The sequence below is a fragment of the Toxotes jaculatrix genome, chromosome 13 (assembly GCF_017976425.1).
Source record: "Toxotes jaculatrix isolate fToxJac2 chromosome 13, fToxJac2.pri, whole genome shotgun sequence".
Lineage (NCBI taxonomy): Eukaryota > Metazoa > Chordata > Actinopteri > Toxotidae > Toxotes > Toxotes jaculatrix.
Window position 1 is genome coordinate 8,138,065 of NC_054406.1, and position 16,565 is coordinate 8,154,629.

At 41.1% G+C, this 16,565-nt stretch overlaps 1 protein-coding gene across 3 annotated transcripts in view; it reads right to left on the bottom strand.

The window, feature by feature from the left end:
- akap9 (A kinase (PRKA) anchor protein 9) overlaps positions 1-16,565 on the bottom strand; it is a 56,612-nt gene that overhangs the window by 22,041 nt on the left and 18,006 nt on the right. For all 3 annotated transcript variants that reach the window (XM_041052597.1, XM_041052598.1, XM_041052596.1), the window contains 14 exons: positions 15,751-15,834; positions 13,785-13,932; positions 13,460-13,530; positions 13,238-13,355; positions 12,870-12,967; positions 12,672-12,777; positions 12,044-12,278; positions 10,722-10,782; positions 9,440-9,787; positions 8,796-9,074; positions 6,994-7,103; positions 6,447-6,661; positions 4,680-4,912; positions 81-243 (listed from right to left, as the gene is read on the bottom strand). In XM_041052597.1, the coding sequence (XP_040908531.1) occupies positions 81-243; positions 4,680-4,912; positions 6,447-6,661; positions 6,994-7,103; positions 8,796-9,074; positions 9,440-9,787; positions 10,722-10,782; positions 12,044-12,278; positions 12,672-12,777; positions 12,870-12,967; positions 13,238-13,355; positions 13,460-13,530; positions 13,785-13,932; positions 15,751-15,834 (2,269 nt within the window). The remainder of the gene's footprint in view (positions 1-80; positions 244-4,679; positions 4,913-6,446; positions 6,662-6,993; positions 7,104-8,795; positions 9,075-9,439; positions 9,788-10,721; positions 10,783-12,043; positions 12,279-12,671; positions 12,778-12,869; positions 12,968-13,237; positions 13,356-13,459; positions 13,531-13,784; positions 13,933-15,750; positions 15,835-16,565) is intronic.

Here is a 16,565-nt window from a genome sequence, read left to right on the forward strand (position 1 = left end):
TCCTATTTTGTAAAAACGACCAATGCACACAGAGTTTGTTCCTGTTGAGAAAAAAAAAAGTCTATCCAAAAAACACTCACCCTCAGCGCGGTGAAGCTCCAGAGCCAGCTGCTCCCGTGTCCGAGCCTCCTCAGACAACCTCTCCTGCAGCTCCTCCTGCTTCTGCAGCAGCTCGTTCATCTCCTGGTTGTGGCGGAAAGACTCCCGCATCAGCTCGGTCTGGGTCATTCGGGCATGTTCAAGCTGAGGGGAAAGAGATGGAGTCGCGCAAGCAGAATGGTTTGGCATTAAAATAATCTTAGCAAACATTAATTTTTAATATTTTTAATGCTAATCGTTTGCCCTCAGGGGGCACTCCACCAGTTTAGATCTGAAGATCAGTTTACTCGTCATAAGCAGAACTACTCAGCCTGTGAAATCAGTGTTAAATGTGAAGTCTTGAGATTTTTTCATTCATGTATTGACTTTAAGCCAAATTGTATTTTAACAATAACCATACGATTTTTTTGATGATTTATGTTCTTGAAATGAAGAATTTTTAAATTATTTTTTTGATTGACATTGCCTACTTCACATATGAGGTAGATTTTAGTTCTATACCAGTTTGATTCACTTCAAAGATTTGTAGCCGGAAAGCCATTTGATAAATCATGTTAAGGAAGTTATTCTTAATTATTAAGAAAAGCATTTTGTTGTTCTGCCACTATTGCAAATGGCTTGACAGTGGTTCACTGCCTCTATGTATAATGTGAAATGTTTTTCAGACAGTCTCCAACATACGTGTACTTGTGCTGTACAAAAAAAAGACTTGTACAAAAGTCAGTTACAAAATGAGGTGATATGCAAACGTGAGAGAAATGCACTGAGATAATGAGATCACATTTCTATTTTGACCTCCTGCTCAGATGACAGATGGCATATTTTCCTTGGGGAACTGCTATGAAATCATCATGATGCAATAAACTGCCGACATGCTCGCATTCATTTCAGATTTACCATATGGATCATTTTCCATATCTCCCTGAGCAAAGGTCTTATTGTAACATTACGGGAAGTGGGAAGTGGTAACGTGACCCTGCCACATAGAAGTCATATAATCTTTCACCTACTGATTCAAAAGTAGCACAGAAAGAGCAGCTCCGCGCCTGCTCAGAGAGACCTTTAACTTTCATCACATCTGCATGTGTAGACCTGAACTACATAAAACAGGCTGTGAGAGAATGTGCCTATAAGATATTCATGCCCCATATGCAATCAAGACACTGTTTAAAATTGCATAAACCTGTTCTATATGTATAATTTAAAAACTGTACAGTTGTGGGTTAAAAGGATAAAACTTACTGTATAAGGAGGGGTGGGCAGGGAAATTTTGGAGATAACCTTAAGCAGGTGACCATTAGTCCTGTGATTGACATGCGAGATCTGTGTCTGCACCAACACAGCATTTTTCTCGTTCAGAGTGCTGCAGATTGGGAAAGGTCGGGGAAGGGGTACACGAGATTCCACCTCGTACACGTCCTGATCCTCCCCCTCCACCCACGTGCTGCTCGAGTTCCAGTAAGAGCGGTAGGAATCCATGGCAAAGGATGGATGAATGAAAGAAGAACTTCCAACCTCCTTCTGTTATACTGAAGCACTTTCCCTGGAGTCATTAAAGGATGTCTCAACTTGCCATGATCCGTCAGGCTGAGCTGTGCAACCGCAAATGAGAATAAAGTCCAGTGGGGAACAAAGCAGCGAGAGAACGTTGTGGATAGCTCCAAGCAACTGTTTCTATGTGTTTGCCACACACACAAGAAGAGTAAACAGCATTTGGAAAGGGTGACATTCACGTCATCTCAATCACATGCTGCCTGGTTGAGGTAGGAAAAGTCCCAGGTAAATATTAAGATCATCTGGCAACGGTGAGAATTTTGATAGTCCTACCATAGAGTGTCATCCTCCTCAGCAGGTGGAAGCCACAGATTGGTCCGGCAGATTAAAGGGCATTCCTGAACATGACCGCAGAAGGTCCGTAAACACAAAGGCCAGCATTTCACCTCTTCGTGTCCTCTTTGAAGATCTCCAGCCCTCTCTGTGATATTTCTGCCCTTCCTCCTTCAGAGTAAAACCATATCATGCCGCTCTGTAAAGCTCACACCCCCACGTCCGCTCCAGCTCTTTCTCTCTCTCTCTGTTCTCTCTCTGGAGATTCATTAACAATACTATGCCACCGTAGCAACCCCAACCTGCAGGGAAGCCTCCCAGGGGCCCCTTTTAATTGTTTAGTCCAAGCGGCAGCCAGCCGAGGGTGAAATGACAGCGCTCAGATGTAAAGTCGCTCACTCGTCCCTTCTTGCTTCCTTCTAGGACTGTCATTCCCTCTCTCCACATGCCCTTGCTCACACCATATCATTACTCACTGATGCCAGATATCTCTCCTGTCAGTCGAGGCTTACTTACCCCAACCGGGCTACTGTCACTCTATTGCACTCACTTTGCCTCCGTCTACCCACGTGCTTGAAAAAAAAGATCAAATCCCAGACTTCCAGGGCAGTTTTTTCCAACTCAGACAGGAGGATTTTTCTTCCACTTCCTACATTGGTCGCACACAGCAGGATACTGTTCCGTAAAAGTGGGAGGGAAGCAGGCGTGGCTTCAATCCTGAGGGCCAGAGGGCCAGGTAGATTTGCAAATAGGTCTCCCATGCACACAAATAACCACAGACAACACACACCCTTTCCACAAAAAAAGTTGGCAAACCGGATTCCCTCCCTACGCAGCCGCAAGAAGAAACAATTAAGGCGTTCTGACATTCTGCCTCTCGGTCCCACCTACTGTCTGTTTGGCATGTCATACTCACTGCACATGAACAATTTCCACGTCTCACTGAGGCTTCTCACCAGCAGATAATGGGAGGTGAGCAATGAGTGAGCAAACACCTTCCCCGAGCAAATAATTTACAGCAGTAGTTCAACAAAGACACTTAACATTCCTGATCGGCTTGTTACATCAATCTCTGTTCACAACGCTGCTTCACAGACAAGACGTGATGATCCAGCACCACTGAAAGACTAATGCGTACTGGATCAATAGCAGCAGGAAAATTATTGAACAACCCATTAGCGCTTTTGTTGATAACAAGTTTATTGTGCTGTTACTTGTGTGTACTTGGAAGACACGTAAACACTGTTACATGTCACCAGCTTGTGAAAACTAAAGTGGTTCCTCACTGGGGATGCACACAACAGTTATTTTCATTTTCCACTAATCTGCTGATTATTTTGTTTATTAATCTATTATGAAATGTCTAAAAATAATTTTAAAAATACATTACGCATATTAAATATGCAAAATAAAAATTTCTTATTTTGTCCAACCAACAGTCCAAAACTCACAGATACTCAGTTTACTTTCACAGAAGATCATGAAAACCAAAAAAAAAATAAAAAATCAATTAGTTTGACTCAAAATTAATTAAGTGAAGAGAAAAAGCAAAAGGGGTTTCTTGTGGACAAAATGTGGTGAATTAAGCCTTTCAAAGCCCCAAAGCACATGAATTCACTAGATAACATTCAACCAACATGCACTCTGTGGTCTATGTTGTTGTTGTCATGATGCTCAGCCTGAAATGTCTTTAAAGCTATTTTTAGATCACCAAGATAAAACCCATCTCAGCGTGAGTAACGAATGAATTTCAGCCAAGGGGAAGATGTGCCGTGCAGTCAGTTACAGTAACACATTCAGTGGCCTAGTTAAACTGGCCCCCTCTCTGTGGGCTGACACTGGACACAGCGGGCGAGCTGCATCGACAGCCCGAGGGGGGGTGGAGTTGTTCTGTCCCACTGGACTATGATAGGCTGATCAGCCAAACAAAAGCCCAGTGTAAATACAGCTCGTATCTACAGGCAACCACTGGGAATGAGGCAGCTCTTTTGTGCGTGAATTCTAGACAGGCCAACTTTGTTGCTGGCCACATTCTGCAGCCTCATCCCCATTATATGTCCATGAACAGGCGTAGAAACCCACAGAGGGGGTTAACAGTGTTGAGTGGGGGCATTTAAATGTTTTGGCAAAAGCTAAAAGTGTCACTAGAGCTTTCTGTTTATGGGTCTCTTTTAGGCACAAACACACACAGAACCGGCCATGACAAATGCTTCTGAAACCATAACCTACTAAAAATCCATTTCACATGGCAGAGGATTACAAACTAGGATGGGTGTTGAGAACCTTAACAGTCCATAGTGCTGAGTAATGAAAAATGTCAAGTATATGAAGGTTGCATGAGCAACTTGGTCAGAATTCTTGGGCTGGTGTAAGCATTATTTGATTATATTTTCCTGATCTACAAAAAACAGGATCATATTTTTTTTTTCTTTTTCTTAGGTAAAGCTGTTTTTTTAAAGAAATTGTTTTGGGATTCTTTTGGGACTTGTGACTGAGAATTAGATTTGTTTTCTTTAACTTACATTTATTGATTTTAGAACTGCTGATAAATCACTAAACAAATCTGAGATGCAAGCAGCAATTCAGAGCTCTGTGCTCCCATTTATACACCTGTTTAAAAAAGGTTAAACACAATGAAAGTTTCTTGACAAGTAGAAAGGTAGGAAAATGGGGTGAGCTAGCCAATCAGAGCTGTGAATGGGAGAAAACAACACTAATCCCAGACCACTTAACCAACAATCTCTATTTTGTACCTGGTTGGTGGTGTCAGTGATGGCCATCAACATCTTCTCCAGAGCCATTTGGAGTCGGTTGCTGATCCCCATTAGGTATTCCTCGTTCTCTAACTGTGTCCCCGCCCCCAGCAGCAGGCTGTCCATCATCTGCTGGGACACCTCCAGACCCTCGTCAGCCTCCGTCTCCCCGGACCACAAACTCAAATCGTCCGCATCGGTCTCACTGCCCTGGCAACTTTCTGCAGCGTGGCCTGGTGTGACCAGAAAGCAGAAATGCATCACACACAGACCTGAGGGTTAATGCAATACTCCACTCAGATATCTTGTGATAAATAGATTTATTTCAACTATTTGAGTTTTACATGACAAACAATTATAGGACAAATGCAACTTTGAGGACAAGATGCATAGCAGCGCTAAAACATAAAACCATAATAAGGGTGTAGGCGTGAACATCATCTGGTTCAAATGAGTACTCAATGCTCACACTGCCTTTGAGCTAATTTACATGTCACTCACACTCAGTTATTTGACTTGGTTAATGTTCACATTTTCAGACAAATTTCATGACAGCAGGAGGCGGCAATATGGGTAACACTTTACGCCCAGTTAGTTGATAAGAAAAACAGGTCTATGGTCAAATGCAGTATGTCAAATAGAATACAGTATTGTAGCCCATATGAGGTGTAAAGTTCTGTGGTATGATGCTTGGATACAGCTACACGTCTGTATTTGGTGCTTTAGTGTATTTTACTGGACGTTATTTACATACAGACACGTGATTAGATTAAGTGCTGCCACCGCTCCACATACAAATTCTCACACAGGTAAGTAACTAGACAAGCATGAGCCATAATTTGCATGCAAGCATGTGGTAAGAGCAGCCGAGAAAGTCCACCTAGCATCCAAGAACAACTGCGATTTGTGACAGATATCCCAGTTTTCAATTAAGTTATAGATGTAATACTGTAATGTGTGTAACAGAAAGCGTTGAACAGACACTATTAAGGCCAGAATGAAGCCTTGACTTTTCAGAATTTATATTTCAAAATAAAAAAAGGAAAAGAAAAAAGAAAGAGCCTCATGACAGGTTGTTCAGTTAATCAACACCTATGGTTTTGGCAAAGTCTTAGGATTAGTCTGTTATCATGAGACTTTGTTGTCTCCAGCTTCCATGGAGTCGCCACATTCAGTCATAATGAACAATTCAGACTGCAGACTAATCCGATATTTTTCTGACATCTGAATTATGGGACTAACTGTTCTTGCTGCTATTTGTACAGTTTGCAATCGCATTGAATTTGTGCACGTAAACATACCCTGAATGTTGCTGTGTTTTTTCAATATGGAAACTGAACAAAAAATCTCTAACTCCTTGGCCATGCAATAGCATGATGTAGTCATGGTGCACCTCCACTGCACCAGACAACATTAACAGCAGAGGAGGTTTATTTAAGTTGCAGCCATCGTTGCTAACAACACTCTGGCTGTGACTTTGAATGCTGTCAATGTGTCGTGTTTTGCTGTGAGTTTCACAAATTACACTCAAAGCTGAACCCTCCAAACCCAATTTAAAACAAATTTCAAAACCTCAATAAATGTGGTGTAAATCCCATTTGCAGTACTTGGTGTGCAAATGTTTTTCTTTTAAAGACTTAATAAAAGTGGACTCATCACTATTACATGTCATAAATTAGTTTTGAGATGTTTTGACTTTTGGACCCATTGCAGGTATAAGGAGACCAGAATTTACCCAAACTATTTCTAAAGCTCTGGGATACTTGCCTGCAGCAGCATAAGGCCTGACGGGCTGTGTGTTAACTCTCTGCCAGGTTGCCCTCTGTGAGGTGGAGTGGGGCGGTGCAGCCTGCTGCCCTACACCAGAAGCATCACGCAGACTTTGCATGTGGAGGCCTATCGTTTCCTCCGCTGCTGCTGTTGTCTTCAGGACGTCAACCAGCACCTGGCTAAGCTTCTCGTTGGCCTCACGCAACAGGTTTCTGAAAACAAGAGAACAATGTGTGAGTTAATACCAACCAACCACAGTAACAAAGAGTTTCTTAAATATCTGAAGTGTAACTCTAAAAAGGAAATGTCAGTCAGTTAAAAGAAAGACTTAAGATTATATCAACAACTCATTTGTCACTCTCTAACAGTCAATACAGTAAAAAGTGTTTCTACTTTGGCTTCATCAATTAATCTGCAACCTCATCGGGGATGAGGATGCCACTAAATCCCACACACTGATCCTATAAAAAGTTCAGTATATTCTATGTGTCCAAAGTTGATTTGATTATTAGATTATGAAAGAGCAGTATGAAAGCAATATTACCTTTCAGTGTCTTTATCAGAGGAATCTCCATAAGTCTGCTTTATTCCCGACCCGCCTGGATCTTCCTCTTCCTCATCTTCTTCCTGATTGTCTTCTTTCTTCTTTAAGGCCTGGACAGGCAGGAGAGAAAACACAGACAGCAGTCCCGTCATTGCAAAGTTGTAGTTGGATCAACAGACTTCTGAAAACTCAACAGCAGTGGACAGTGTGGCTGAATGTGCGACAAAAGTGAATTCAAATGAGACACAGTAAAGCGCGCATAGTCACACTGCCCTTTTATGAGCGCACACGCACACACAAAGACGCACTTCTAACTCCCTTGGTGCTGAGAGAAACACTACCATCTTTGTGCTGCTATGGCAACAGGTGCACCTGAGGCACAGTGACTCGCAGAGACACTAGCTCCACCTCCTGGGGAAACTGCAGAAATGCAGCTCTGCTTCTTGGGTCTCACAGACACGACAACTGTGCAGAGACTGCAGATGAGCGAGACTGGCACTGGATTCAGCCAAAGAATGACTTTTTGGACAGAAATAAGGACATGTTGAATGACACTTTCATAGCTTTCCTAACAGACAGTACTCAATACCGTACACTTAGTGAGGTATACACAGGAGTTTCAAACAAAAAATGTTTACATTCTCTTTATATTTCAGAGAGGTATTGATCGTGGACTCTGGTTTGTGGTACAGTTCATTCTGTTTATATTGCAAGCCAGTATTTTAGTGTCTATTTTAACAGATTTAGCAGATTTAAATTTACATGACTGTGGTATTAAAGTCAAAAAGTCAACCAAAACTTGAAGGTAATTAACTGGGCAAAGTTGTAATACTAGAGATTAATTATGCATTGTGGGACATACAAAGACCAAATGTAATCATCACTGTTTTTCATCTCTGGTAAATCTCTTTTCTCTTAGCCTGTAAACATCGCAGTCGGGTGTGGTCAGAAACAAAAGAAGACATGCAATTTTTCTCATCATTAAAATGAATCATCATTAAAAGAACACTGAACCTGACAGCCACTGCTATCACACAGTTAAAGCCTAATCATGCAATAAATGGTTAGTGAAAGGCTAACAGGCCCTGGGATTAGTTTTTCAAGGCACGAGAACAGCTTTGAAAAAAATAATCCCAAATTGACATGAGGAAACCAAGGAGTAGACACATTATGAAGGTATGCATGATTTATAATCTTTTTTGACCAAAGTGGATAAACAAATATTCCTCCTGCCAAATAAATAAACTCTCGAAATTATTTTTCTTCTTAGACAGGTTATGGTTACGTGTGATTATTAAAAGAACTGTTTCAATGTTTAGTAAGTATAGAAGAGTCATGATGCTGTACCCTACTTAAACAGAAGACCAACTGTGTGCATCTTGTTTTATATGTTACTGTGTTGCTCTTGTGATGAAAAGGCTGGATAAAGAATATTAAAATAGCCTCTCTACCCACAACGGCAATGTTTCTGAAAACAAACATGCTGCTGTACAAGTTTGCACAAAGATCCAGGCTCAAACAAAGAAAGATAAAACATCCTTAACCACATTATTGACTGTAGTATATGGACACAAAGTCACGGTGAGCAGGTAAAAAGCAGAACCTTAATCATAGCTCAAGCAAACATGTTCAGTGACACAGTATTTAGATTCAGTCCAATCACTGCAACACCTGCACTGTGAGACAGTGCATCTGAAAATTTAAGACACAGCTAAAGTGAATTCTCTCAGTTGAAATGGATAAAATGTGTGGTGAAACTAAATGAACACAATCAGTGTGACAGCTCAGTTAGCGACACTGACCTGCTCAGGTGCCGTTTCAGTTTTCTGCAGCTGCTCCTTTAACTTTCGGACCTCTGCATTCCTCTCCTCGAGCTCCTTCTCCAGCCTCTCCCTCTCAACCTCCTCAAGCCAGGCGCCCGGGGTCTGAGAAGCCCTGGGAGTCTGATCCTCATTCTCCCTCTCCTCCACCCCCTCTTCATCAGCCTGGGTCTGCATGGAGGTGCTCGTCTGGCAGGCACGCTTGTTGAGTCGAGCCAACTCGGTCTGCTGTGCAAACTCCACTGACATCTGGACTATGGCCTGTCAGAAAACATGGATACAAAGATTTTCTTTTAGGACTCTAACTGATTTGGGACATGTGTGTCCCTTTTCAGGTTTGCACAGTATCTAGGGCTACAATGATTATTTTCATTTATTTATTCGTCTGATTATTTTCTTGACTAATTGTTTGATCTATAAAACATGAGAAGAGAAGTGAAATGTTATTACAGTCCAAAATCCAAGACTAACAAAATCAGCAAATATTCATATTTGAGAAGCTAGAACCAGTGAATTTTGGGCACTTTTGTATAAAAAAAAAATATAATTGTCTGACTATTAACAGTTTTATTGACAGTGGCTACACATGAGAGTTGCATGAAAATACAAAATGCATGGCCACCTACTTTGGCAACTTCCTCCTCCACTCTCTCCCAGTGTTGTTTCTCTTCCAGCACAAGGTGCCCAGCAACCCCAAGACTCTCAGTGGAGCTTCCAGTGCCGTTGATACCCTTGAGATCCTGCTCTTTCTCTCCTCTCTCTTCCTGGCTCTTCTCTCTTTTCGTCTCCTGCTCCCTTTCTTCTCTCAGTCTCCTCAACTCGTTGCTGTGCTGCTCTTTGAGAGTGGCTACTTCTTGGACATACTTGTGGTAGAGTGCTTTCCTCAGTGCCTGCAGCTGCGCCGTCAGTCCTGCGGACCTGGTAGGCCAACGCAACTCCACACCTTCCTCTGACAATTCCTCTTCACCCAGGTCCTGTGAAGAGTGAAGAAAGCAAAGAAAGAGGAGGAGAGGAAGTGTTATACAAATTTTAAACGAGTGTACAAGATAACTGCAGAATTATATGTTGTAAAATAAGGCAGAAACCAAAAAATCAAGTTATGGATAATAAAAGTTCCTCAAGACTGTTCCTAAAATAAACAGGTCTTCATTACTGTAGCTAAACCCCACCCACCCTTTGACTACTGATAAATACACCATTTTGTTCTCTCCGCCCCACAGGGATGATGGAGCGATAAAGAGATGTCTTGCATTACATTACAGCTACATTTTCCTGACACACTACTGCTCTGTCTCATGATGAATCCCTGTCTTGTCTGTTTCACAGTTACTCAGCTTCTTCAGTACCACTCGCCTCAAGCTTAACATTTCCAATCCAACCATGTAATATCTTAAAGTTTATCATGCCCAGTTTTTTTTCGGTTTCTCTCCGGTTCTCGCTCCTCCTGTGCTTCTGTCAATCTTCCACTATCTTCTTCTCTGATCTCTACACGAGGATGTAAGAGCCTCAGACAAACAAGCTGCAGAGCTGTGAGGTTGGAGGGAATGAGAACGACAAACTAAGCAAGGATGGAAGTTGGAGTGATGTGAGTGAGAGGTGGTTTAAGTTCATTCACGCAAGGCAGGATTCTCCTTTCATGCAGCCGCTAAGACTAGAGTAAGACCACTTGGTTCACGAGTAACACGCTGAAATGGGGGGTTATGTAACGTCCAATCCTTTTAATCGTTAGATATAGGTCTGCATGAGAGGGGGATTTAGGGCACGTTTTAGCCTAAAGGCAGCAACTGCCCCCACTCATCCACCCCTACTGTCATAGCGTCTTAATGCATGTACACGTTTCTGCTCATATTAAGATGTGATGCATGAGACATGGGAGTTTAAGATGAGGGCAAAATGTAGCAGCCAAACCTTTAGTTCCTCACTATGCTCCTCCATCCTCTCAGAGCTGGACTCTGGGACTGTTGTCAGGCTGAAAGACAAAATGTAATGTCAAAATTAATTGTTCTGCAAATCTCATTTCAGTTTAAAAGTCTGATACAGAGATGTCCTGGTATCCAGAAGTGTTATATTACTGTATTACAGGTAAAAATTGATATAAATTCTTAAACTGTATCTATAAAGACCATAAAGCAGTTTACTGGGGGGAATGTTTGTGACAATTTCACATTCCTTGCTTTACTCAACCAAAACCACAAATCCCAAGTCAGTGGGCAAACATATTACATAATACTGTATTAAGTATATAATGTATATGTATGTGACAGGAATCAACCTTTTACTGTATGTCTTCTCCTTTTTCTTGAGCCAGGATTAAACAACAAGGTTTAAAGAAGTTAACTTATCTTTAAAATCACAGTAGTCAGTGTATTTGCTAAATCAAACAGTGGAGGGCAGCAGCATCTCAGAGATCTCCTTTGTATTCTGTGCAATTTGCTGTTCTAACATATATCTTGTGTAATAAACAATGTGTGATACACAGGTAGACTATATATGAATATCTTAGTATACCTCAATACACAGTCTATGGTTTATACATACACCTGACAGCAAACACCTGATCCTTTTGCCACTTCAGTTTGAACCTTAAGTTCACCACAAAACTAATTCAGTTTAACCTTCTGGGTGCTTCACATCTAGTGGGTCACATTCTTCTTGTTCCCTATGCAGAAAGTCAGTGCTTCAGAGATCACATCCCTCATGAAGCCATCTGGAATGGCTAAAAAGGTACTTTTATAGGTTAGTGGGCTAACAAAAGGCCTGAATAATACCTTAACAACCTAGTGAATATTTCATTAGTCAAGTCTCTGTTGCAAACTGAAGTGGGTCACATGCTATGCAGCACGTGCAGACCAGCTTGTCTTAGACATTATCTGCAGGAGATGATGTAGCCCAGTCTTCTAAGCCTCTTCTAACACATGCAATGTATGAATCCATTAAGCGGAAAACTATTAACATGAGTTCTTCTAATTTAAAGAACACTGTAAGTGTATCACTATTTTCTCTTTCCAAACATCTGTCATGCCTGAGATGAGCCAAAAGAAATTTGTTTACGTACTTACTTCAGAAATAAATGGATGTACAGGAGCAAATTTAAAGGTATACTCTCTTATTCTGTTATAAACTTCACAGAGATTAGAATTTTGAAGATTTAAAACATCAAATGCATTCGCCTACATCTGAAAACTTGACACATGACTTTGTCATGTGTTGTGTTTTCTCAGTGTCGTCACCTGTAGTGGGTCTGAGTGCCTGTGACCTCCTGCAGTCGCTGCTGCAGCAGAAAGAGCTCAGTGGCGTATCGTTCCTCGGTCTCTGTGGCCTGCTGCTGGTAGTGAGCTCGGAGATGCTCCATCTCTTGTCTGTGGCTCTCCTCCAGCTGGAGTTGCTTCTCCTGAGCCTCGGCCTTCAGCCTTTGCAGTTCCTTGGTTATAGAGGTAGACGGTGCACCAGCCTGCTCCTCTGAATCTAACCGATAGAGGGGTGAAATGTCAAATTCAGGATGTTCAACTGGACAGCATTTAAGATGAGAAACAGATGAAACTTTCATGATTCTTCTGGGGAGAATGAGTCTCTGCAGAGGCAAATAACATCTAATGTAGATGTACTTAGAAATGAATGCACAGAGAGCAGTGAAAGAAATAGATTTTGACCTCTGACCCCATTAAAGTCTAAATTGAAAGTTTATTTAATAATGATGGAGGAACTGCGGTTGCTGTTCAACAGTACTGTGCGGCACAAAGAATGCCACAGAATATTTAACTAACATAAATAACTTACATTAAATATGTCCTTCACCTTATTACACACCTCGTTTGACTCAGTGATTTGATGGTTGTGCTTGACTTATTTGATTTTTACCTTTGCTCGAGGAGGGGATTAAGCTGGCAACTTGCACTCGCAGGTCAGAGATCTCCTTCTCGCTGCTGCTCTTCAGTTCATCGTACGCTATTTGCAATTCCATCATCTAAGACACCGGCAGATTGGTTAGTGCGTCTCTGTTAATACTGTTATCCTTTCTATTTGTTCACAAAAAAAAAGTCTACAGGTTTTGTTTACCTTGTTCCCATCCGCTCTCAGCAGCGCCTGGAGCTGTGACAGTCGCTGATGTTCCTGCTCAATCCTCTCCCTCACCTGCTGAAGATCTCTGTAGAGCTCTACAACAAGAGAAAGCAATGTGCATATTTAGATCAGATGAAACTTTAATGAACCACATTTTAGATTCTTTTGCTTTTATTTGATTATGTACAAATGTGTTGCTGGGTTTTGACAATACACAGTTATATATAGATGTACTGTACATATGGAGACATCTACACTGTATGTGTTTCACACTCTCCCACAGTGCTGCATTCACTTGAAACATATTTTATTATCTGTAATACTTTATCTTTTTTTTTTCTTTAAAACTTTTTTTTTAAATGTACCTCTGGCCTCCAGTAAAATGGAGGTGGATTCACGAGTTTCTGGTCTTTCCTCTGAAGGGGGCAGCAGGCCCACATCAACACTCTCCATGAAATCTTCCCCAAACATCTTTTGAAAAGACTGAAAGAGACATGGTTGCATGGTATGGTAACTTGGAAACACATGTCAATTAAATTCATTTTGAAAACTTTTAACCCACTACAGTATTTGCATTCAGTAATTACCAGAATGATCTCAGTGCATTCCTCTGACACGGCTTGTAACATGTTCTGATATTTGAAGATTTGTGGCTTGTCTAGGGGGAAAAACCCAGAAAATTAGACACAATTAATTAATTAATATTTCAAATGTTCTGAATGTTTCTCTCACAAACACGTCAACTATAACAAAAAAAGTACAAAAAAATGCTGGATACATCAGCCAACCGAAATACCATTCTGTTTTGATTAAGCATGAATGATAGATCAAAACAGAGCGGCATCTGAGGAGACCACTGCTTTGCTTCAAACACACATGCACACAAAGGCAACCAGCTACACATCCGCTCACCCAGGTCACCGTGATCTTTCCGGTTTTGCGGTTTCAGCTCCAGAGAGTGTGTGCGGGCGTCCGTCTCCTCCTGCAGCAGCTCGAGCTGGGCGGCGTGGATCTGAGACAGGCTGATGCGCTGAGCCTCCATCTGCAGCCTACACTCACCCTAACCACAGGAAGAAGATATCATCACATTAACAGAGTTGGAATAACACACGTGGGAACATGCTTTTCCATGTATACATGTGATCTTATACTGGAGTGTTTGTCTTAACACTCCTAAAAACTTGCCAACAAGACAAAACTAAACAACACCGATAAAAAGAAAATGCTGTTGAGACTGATAGAGTTGTAAAACGCATACGATACATATTGCTTATAATTGATTACAAATTAAAGTATACAGCATCCATTTGCTAATGAGAGGAGCCAAATGATTAAATAACATACTACAAGCCATCTGTTTTCAGGATGAGAGGTCTGATATCACTTCTGTAACAGAGAACAAAAGGCACACGGAGAGGCCTCTTTCTCTAATTAGGCATTATGCATCAGCACAAATTCGTTAGGGTTACACAATTATGAAATTGCAGTTCTGTTACCTTTGATGTCAGATGTTTTTAAAGTGCACTCTACATTTTAATTAGGCTGTATTTAAACCGCTTTGTTATGATACAATCTCCCCATCCGTACCACATCTGACGGTGCAGTGAAGAGAGTCCTTTCAAAGCTATAAACGCTCAGATGTTGGTGCTTAACAACATGCAGATAAGAAACGGTCAGCTACTAACAAACAGATGGCGGCTGTGTTATGATGTGCCGCTGCTGCACACACACGACATTAAAAAGGCAGAATTACTGTGATGATGAAAATTACATAAGTTTACCAAGAAACATAACTCAAACTAAAGAAGGAATAACTACAATCTATACAAATATGCTGCATGTATTTGTCCTTGTGCAGGAACTTACAAAAAGATTTGTTCTTAAGAGGCACACTGAGTGATTAAAAGGAATTTGTGGCATTCTGCAATTTTAACTTTTTCATAGGTACAAATGATGTTATTCACAAGCATTCGAAACCTGTTGTACGAGTCGTGTACAGATACTCTGCCTCCTTCTACAGAGGGAAAAACACATCCCTTACAATCAATCATAATGCCTAAATATGAATTACTTTGGAGTTTAAACATAACATTTTAATAAACAAATAAATAAATAAAATAAACTCAAGGCAAAATTAAGATTCTCTTTCCCGAGCCAATTTACTGAGAGGTTTCAGAAGTTTTTTAGATTTTACTGGCATATTTTGGCACAGAAGCTTATACATTTTGGTAGTTGATGGGAAATTTCCGTCACTCTGAAAGCTGCCTCAGGGCACTGTCAAGGATCATCCTCCATAACATTACACTGTTGCAGTGTAATGTCACGGACTGCTTTGGTTTAGAAAGATGTTTTTTTAGCATTTTACTCCATGTCAGAATATTCCTTCTTTACTACTGTCACAGTGCAGCACAGCTCTGATGACACCTCACTGTCAGCTGTTTTGAGTCCTTTAACACATATCCTGACACTGTTCAATTTGTTATGTTTCTAGGTGCTGATTTGTGACCCGAGAACTTGAGGCTCTGCAGTTAAGTTGTTCTTTTTTGTGTGATTTGAGTGAAACTTGTCCACAAACCAAGCGGAACAGGTAGCCTTACATGGCAATACGGGGGCACTGGTAATGCAAATGATCAACTCTCATGAAAGCACGCCTCCTCGTGAACGGGTGGAATTCGTCAGGCTGAAACAAGCATTTTCTGACGAATGTGCGCGGTTAAGAGAGGGGAAGCTCTTGAGAACTGTTCTTACATGAGGCCCCATTGTATTTCAGCTGCATGAGCACCTATATATTGACCTTTACACTGTATGACGTACTAGATCAAAGCAGCTACTGACACTGCAAAGCAAAAGGCAGGATGTGAGCTTAAGTGGCATTTACATGCTGAGTAGTCTCTGCTTCTTCCTCTGCTCCCTGACACACGACAGAGTCTGTGCGGCGACCTCCCATTCCATGTCTGGTCACCTAAATAAGCAAGCAGAAGAAAAATATTGTAGTTTTTCCTTAAATTGTCTGAAATATTATCCCAGTACAATTGCAGACAAATATGACACTGATGGACAGAAAGACAAGATGTGCCATTATGGATCACTTCCTGAGAGGGAGAGGAGAGCAACTGAATAGTAAGTGCCGATATCACACTTTATTTCAAATCTGTTTCACACTGAAGAATTACTCTAGAGCGCTGTATCAGCTTTATGTCAAGTTAGTCATTGTGTGTGTCACCATGCACAGAACCTCATTTAAATAACAACTGCTTTAAGTTCTGGTGCTGACTGGACAAACGTTGAATGTCTTGCACAGAACATCAAAGACATGTCTAATAAAATGCCATTTTCTCACGTCACTAAACATCAAAAGCAAATGTTAAAATCATTTTTTTTAAGTCTTCAAAACGTTTTTGGTTCAGTATATTGAAAATCAGATCCTGCACCCTGTGTAGTGTTCCAACCCAGGAGGTGACAAAAAAAACAATATGAAACACAGATATGAAATGGCAGACGGACACTGTAAACTGTCTTTTGCCTGGTGTAACTGAGACACAGTTTGAAGTGACACAGACACAGAAGTGACTGGGGTAAAATGGCTTCTCACCTCAAACCCTTCACTCCCTGCAGGATGGAAAGAAACTAGAATGTACACATTTCTACACAAGGGCAATGATTCAAAGCTATAAGAAGACTGTGGGTGACTGT